The 7,368-nt window shown below is 43.6% G+C and overlaps 1 protein-coding gene across 1 annotated transcript in view; it reads left to right on the forward strand.

Annotated features, from left to right (window-relative positions):
• The window catches only part of PARD6B (par-6 family cell polarity regulator beta), a 34,723-nt gene extending 28,995 nt beyond the window's left edge, over positions 1-5,728 (forward strand). The window contains exon 3 of the mRNA XM_069750881.1: positions 1,067-5,728. Coding sequence (XP_069606982.1) covers positions 1,067-1,902 — 836 coding nt within the window. The 3' untranslated portion in view covers positions 1,903-5,728. The remainder of the gene's footprint in view (positions 1-1,066) is intronic.
• The last annotated feature ends 1,640 nt before the right edge of the window (positions 5,729-7,368 follow it).

Genomic DNA, 7,368 nt, shown 5'->3' on the forward strand with positions numbered 1-7,368 from the left:
CATTGACAGAAAGCAGCCTATCAGTGGTGGGGGTGGGGTTACCCAGAGTAGGAGGCAGGAGAGACCTAGTCCTGTATTGATAATCTCTTGCTGATAAAACACTGAACAGTAGCACATACAGTGTAAGTGAAACATCGCTGGAATCAGGATCTCGGCCCCTATATCATGCTGCTCTCTGATTACATAGCAAAAACCTATTGACTTATTCCCATTTATTGAAGTGAGTTGCAATACTAGACCCTAATCCTGAACAACCCCTTTAAAGGAGTTGTTAACCTTTTAAGATCAACTTTTTTTTATTAAATGCATGTATTTAGATCTAAAAGTCATTTTTGCAATTTGGTGACATTTAAAATGTTGCACCGGATGCTTTATGCACATTCAACTTTGATGTGGTCTGTGGTCATAAATCAGCTGAGAGGAGCTCAGAAAAGACAGATAAATGAGTCACAAACTCCATGTCAGACCATTTATAACAGGTTGACCGACAGATTCCCAGTTAAACTTATTCAGGCCAGTAAAAGTGTCCCAAAAAAATGGATTACTCCTTCAGAGCTAATAATATAAAATGTACTAGTGCAGGTAAGAGCTGGGGTCCGGGGCTGTCGGTGCTGTGTTTAGCTGTTAGTTTCATACACTGAGACACTGTGACGCGCCTTCAGCTGTGTGAGCATGCTGTGTTTTCAGTCTCGAAAGCAAATAATGAATCTGTGTATAGCTTCAGAAGGAGGTTTTTCTACATATTTGGCCTCTAATTTCACCTCTGTTTGCTGAGCTGTAATGATCTCCCCAGGCATCTATAATTCATAATATAGATCCTGCGGCTTTAAAGTAAAACCTAAATTGTAAGAGATAACAGTCCCGAGCCTCGGCTGTGTAACCAGGCCCGGTATATATAGACGGCAGGGTGTCCTCGGCCAGAAATCCCGAGAATCAGGAATAGGATATATTTAGTGCTGGATGAACAGGAATTTCCACTTGATTTGTGTCCTCTGTACACACGACGCTCACAGGATATTTTCTTCTTTGGAAAGTTCTGACTTGTTCTTTTTTCTTCTTTCTACAGAAGAAGCGGACTACAGCGCCTTTGGCACCGATACTTTGACCAAAAAGAAGAATGTTCTTACGACCGTTCTTCGCCCCGACATGGCTAAGAAGAAGCCTCATCTTGTCATCGGGATGCCCAGTGACTTCAGGCCAGTGTCCTCCATCATCGACGTGGACATTCTCCCTGAAACCCACCGCAGAGTCCGACTCTATAAACACGGAATGGAGAGACCGCTGGGCTTCTACATTCGGGACGGCTCGAGCGTCCGCGTGACGCCCCACGGTCTGGAGAAAGTGCCAGGTATCTTCATATCCAGGCTCGTTCCCGGAGGACTTGCCCAAAGCACTGGATTATTGGCGGTCAACGACGAGGTTCTGGAAGTTAACGGCATCGAGGTTTCTGGGAAGAGCCTGGACCAGGTCACCGACATGATGATTGCGAACAGCCACAACCTCATCATAACGGTCAGACCGGCCAACCAGCGGAATAACGTGGTACGGAACAGCAGGAACTCTGGCAGCTCTGGGCAGTCGACGGACAGCAGCACGAGCATGTACAGCAACGCCCCACCACAGCAGATCATCCAGAACTACCATCCGGAGGAGGCGCAGAGCGATGATGAGGACATTATCATAGAGGAGGGTGGCACTTCCGTCATCCCCAGGGCAGCGCCATCCACAGAGAGTCTGGAGTCCTTGACTCAGCACAGCTCGTACCACGATTCCCCACAGAATGGATTTGTATCATCCACGTACCACACACACTTATCTGCCAGCTCCAGCAGCCTGGACCACATTGACCATAACCACCACACTAAGATCTTGGAAGAAGATGGCACCATTATTACACTGTGAAGGCCCGCTCGGACGCGACGTCTGGCGCTGCCTCATTGCACATAATATTTTATTTTAGTTTTTTTTGTTTGTTTGTTTTTAGCCTATTGATTCGCGTGACATTCTACTTGCAAAATCATTTTTTTATATTATTAAGAAAATATATTGTATAGTTTATCTCATCCGCGGTTCTCGTATCTCCACAGAACTGGCGATTTCTATTTTCGTGAAATGAAGGAAAAAGAAAAACTTTTTTTTTTTGTTTTGGTTTTACATTCCCTAGGCGAACAAAAGGCCCCTCTCTCCCTGTAGCGCTATGATCAAGAAGACGAGGCGTGCCTGGATCCATGAACACTAAAATCTGCATTTTTTGTAATTTCATATCTACGTAAAATTGTTAAATTCCGTTGTATCCCAGTATCTTGACCGGCGAGGATTGATAAGCGGAGTCTGTGTACAATGATCAGACTGGTTGTTTTTCGTCACTGGAATTATCAGAACTTACCCAGTAATGGAAAGTTGTTGTTAAAGATCTGGACACCTAAGGATATCAACCATATCGACCAGCAGACCTTGCTGCGTAAAGTGCTGGAAGCGACCAGCTGGTTAACACTCTCTGTGTTGGTGTCACTTGCTCCTTATCCCAGCTGGTGTCACTCGCTCATTGTCCTCTGCCTGTCTAGCTCTTTCTGTCTGGTTTTGCATTTGCAGTTACTTGTAGCTGGATTTGTTTGCACATTTTCCTGATGGGAAGGAGATCTGTTATATTCACACAGAGGATGCCGCAAAGCTGAGGGCAGGGGGTAGTGGCGGGTGAGCGAGGTGCTATCAGTGCCACCTTCATCACTGATTGGTGGAGCACCTATGAATCAATGGGTACTCTCCCGATCAGGGCTGACAGCCACTAGTGTGGCCTGCAAACCAATGACCCACTGGCTCCTTATTAGTGGCACAACCCCTGTGTGTAGGTGACAGGTCAGTTTTGCACAGTCTTGACTAATATGGAGTAACCTGATACAACTATACATGACCTGAATGTGTTATTCCTGTACTGACCCCACTTTCTCGCTGTAGACGCTCACCCCGGCTTCCTATGTTGTAATATGGCCGCTGAGTGGACACGGAGCCCAGTAAAGGCCGTCACTGGATAATATGCCTCATTACAGGACTCTGTGACTTAGGCCGGACTCTTCCTTTCTACCCTTACCTGCATGGCTCCTGTGCATAGTCTACAAATGTGTATATATTTTATAAATCTGATGCTGCTATAATAAGATGGGTTATGATTTTTAAATGAGGTGTCTATGAACGGGTTAAACGTCAGCGTGTTCGCCTTCGGTTACTAACCTGGATCATTAAGGAGGGCTCCGCTCCCAAAACTTTTAAGGGGCTATGCTGTTTATATCATGTTGTTCTGGGCCGAGAGCTGCGCTGGACGCAGCCCTCACTTCTGACTTGGATAGGGGGCAACGGCTCTAATAGCTGGCCTTTACGTTATAGGGGGGGTCACCAACAAGCAGACCATCCTCTGAGAGACCACTGCAGTATATCACAGAGAAGACCTGTCCGATGGTGTGTGTTGGCTGAATGACCCATGGTCTCTGTGTATGTCCTGTATCAGACCCTCTACCTCCTTTGTATCCCTTCGAAACACTGGACTTCATCACCCTCATCATCTCGGTTCTTGGCTTTTCGAGTAGATGTTCCCGCTTGAACACCATTTTATAGTTTCTATATAGGATGAATGTCAATAAACAGAGTCACCATGTACATAGAGAGTCACAAACGTTGCATTTCAGCTGACCTTTCGTCTGTCTGATACTCCAGAGCTGAACTCACAATTCTGTTGATCTTCTTCTCTCTCGCAGCTTAGCTGAGCACCTATAGTGCAAACCACTAGAACAAGCTGTACGCTGACACCTAACAAGCAGGGGTTGTAGGAAGATTTTGCAGCTTCCTGAATAGGGAGTTCAGCTCTGGAGCACAATACAGGATATAACTCAGTCTTGTAATATATATTATGTAATTATGTAAATGAATTCTAAATATAAAATGGTGATCAGAGGTGGAGCTGAGCTTTAACTCTTTCTTCATGATGGAAGGAGTTGACCCTCCCACCATCTCTTTATAGTTGACGACTGACCCGGCTCCCGACATTCATCACATTTCGGAGGCAGAGCTCATGGTGTCGAATGCTTTTTTGTTTTTATATAAATCGCAGAACATTTGCTTTGACTTTGATAAGCATATAATTTATTACTGTGTATATACTCTCTGTATCTGACTGTTCATATGTACGAGAATCCGGTGTAATAATCTGCTGACCGATATGAAGTAAGCCGGAAGCACAAGATTAGCCAGAATCCCCAGAATATTTTATCTTACCACTCCCTTCCCCCCACGCTTGTAAGGTAACGGACCCCAAACGGTGCACAAATACGTGGGATGGTCAGACTAGTAGGGTGGCTATAGGTACTAGGAAAGGGAGTCCCCTAGCGCCATACTACTGTGGGTATGGAAGATTTTGTTTTCTGTTATATAGGCTTAAAAGGGTTTTCCAGTTTCCAGAAAACCCCTGTCCCCCGGCTGCAGTTAACAAAATAAACTAAAACGAATCCTTTACTCACCCTCACCAGGTCCAACGCTGCGAGTACTGCGCCAAGGACCAGTTTTCCAAAAACCCGGAACACCCTTTAATGGCTATAACCCCAAACAGCACACGTCTATGCAGTGGCAGTTACCAGATGGTACTGTGGGCTTCACTTCATGCTGTCTCGTCTACTACTGTAAACGGCTAAGCAATAGGTCATAGCTCCCTATGAAGCTAAGGGGGGGGGGCTTCCAGCTCAAAGACCCTCTACTGTGTCGATAAGTTCTTCAAGAGACTACTTTGGAGCAAAAACTGTGTCTAATTTGTGCCCTCCCCATGTGTCATCTGTAATGATCCCCCCCCCCCCCAATTCTTTTATGGGTGTAACATAATGTGACACTAAGGTCCATTAAGGGGGCTCCGATTCTTACACAGATATGCCAAGAACAATTGGGCTATTACTGGATTATTAATAGTGGAGTTCCCCTTTAAAAAGTGTTTCTTTTAGTTGTTTTTTTAATTAAGTAAACCCCATAGAAGCACAAACTGGGGACTATCATGAGTCTGTTATTTCTGGACCATGGGTCTTATGTCTTTGTGGTTGATGACATGATACTGTTATAATTCCGTTACTCTATAACTGCTGAAGGTGAAGTGATTGAATGCACAGCGGATGACCCAGAGAAGTCACGGGGGAGGGGATCTTGCCAAGTATGGGGGGGGGGGGGGGGTGTTTGGAGAGGTCTCACTTACTTTGTGATATATTGATCCACATATAATGTCCAGTAGCTGCAGATGATTCGCTTCCATGTACGAATTTCAGGTTTTATCATCTCTTCTACTCCAGTCACATCCAAAGCTTGACAGAATTATGATTGCAGCTCTGGAGGTGACTGGAGACCCAATGTAACTGTGGATCAGCAATACAAGTTAAGGACAAAGTGACTGAGCATTGTATGCAGATCAACTTACAGAGGGGCTCACAGTCACAGTTACCTGGTTATGCCCCCGATCCCCGCTGAGTGTCACATGTGAAGTTGCTCTTTGTATGGCTACAGAAAAAAATGTGATTTTTACACGAATTCTGAATGTTTTAACCGTCAGATGTCAGTATTTTTACTACGATTCTGTAAAATATGCATTTGTATCACTAAATGAAGTTTTAATTTTTCAACAATCAGATGATCAGATCATTGCTTTCGCAGTACTTCATGTCTTATATTTTTACAAATGGAAAAATAAAACGATAGATTCTGACGCCTCTCGCTTTATTACTGGAAGGGATGGGAGCGGAGCTGCACCAGCCAAACAGGAGGACACGGTGGTGGTGGTGCAGCTTTCCGAAATCGCACATGGGCAGTGCCAGGAGTGACCGCTGCGGGACAGATTCATTCATGCATTTATGCTTTTTTGTGTGTGTTTTTCATTTGTGCCTTCTATAAATAAGACTATGTTCCCACAATGAGCTTTTGATGCTACAGATTTTCGACAACATTTCTACACCAATTGGGTTACTTGCGGTTTTTTACTTTGCTTTTTTTTTTTTTACATTCTTTTTGGTCTCTTGTGTTTTAAAACAAAGCTGCTTTGTTTTGTTACTTCCTTGTATTAGGCTTTGACACAACTTTGTTATTAGTTGTGGTTTTCTTTTATATAAATATTACTTACATTTTTTTTTATTTTTTTTTTAACCTGCGGATTTTCCACACCTAATGCAAGTCCATCCGTACCGCAAGAGAAATGTTACATGTTACAGATTTGAAATTTGCATCTCAGGTCAGTCTATGCGGAGTGAAAAAGAAGCACATCGGGTAGGAGATTTCTATAAATTCCTAAATTGCTGAAACTGTAAGACCTTTTTTTTTTAATTTGTGACACGAAAATGAGTGAAGTTAACCTTAAGGCCACATGCACATGCTGCGGATTTTTCCGGAATGATTTTGGTAAATCCGCTGGTAAACCGCACTGTGGATTTCCTGTGGAATTACCGTGATATTTTTGCGGATTTTGTGCAGATTCCACCTGCGGTTTTACACCTGCGGATTCCTATTATGGAGCAGGTGTAAACCGCTGCGAAATCCGCACAAAGAATTGACATGCTGCAGAATAAACACAGCGTTTATGTGCGTTTTTTTCCGCATGTGCACTGCAGATTTTGTTTTCCATAGGTTTACACGGTACTGTAAACTCAGGGAAAACTGCTGCGGATCCGCAGCAAAATCCGCAATGTGTGCTCATAGCCTAAAGAGGCTGTCCACTACTTTTTTTCACTGGTGACCTATTATTAGGCTAGCTCATCAATGTCTGATCGGTTAGGGACCGACACCTGACGCAAGGTACTACACATGCGACTCCTAGTGCTTTGAATAGGAGGAAAATGTGCAGTACCAAGTGACTTACCTCTCTGCGTGTCGGACCCCGACTGTTCCTAGGGATAGAAAAAGATAGTTAGACCCTGAATTGCTAAGCATGATAACTCTAAAAACATTGGAACTGCATTACTGCCGTAGAAAACCGGAAAATGCTACGATTATGTACATATGGGATATTGGAAAAATGAAACTGCAATATTCCTATGAAAAATTACAGTGAAAAGAAGGTATTTGGCGCATAGAATGGCCAATATATGTGAGCCCATCAGGCAAGTCAAGGTGTACCTACATAACGTGTCTTTTTTTTACTGTAATTTTTCATAGCAATTATGCAATTTAATTTTTCCAATATCTCTTTCCATAGTTGTTTTTAGTTGGCACCTGTTCACACTGGTTTGGATGTGCTGGTCATTTAATTCTATCCTAAGGCTATATCATCAATGAAAAAGTAGTGGCCAACCTCTTTAAAGTGTAATTTATATGTTTGCCTTTTTTTTTGTCAAAGTTTTACTCTCAAGTTCTTCT

This window comes from Ranitomeya imitator, chromosome 2 (genome assembly GCF_032444005.1).
Source record: "Ranitomeya imitator isolate aRanImi1 chromosome 2, aRanImi1.pri, whole genome shotgun sequence".
Taxonomy (NCBI): Eukaryota; Metazoa; Chordata; class Amphibia; order Anura; family Dendrobatidae; genus Ranitomeya; species Ranitomeya imitator.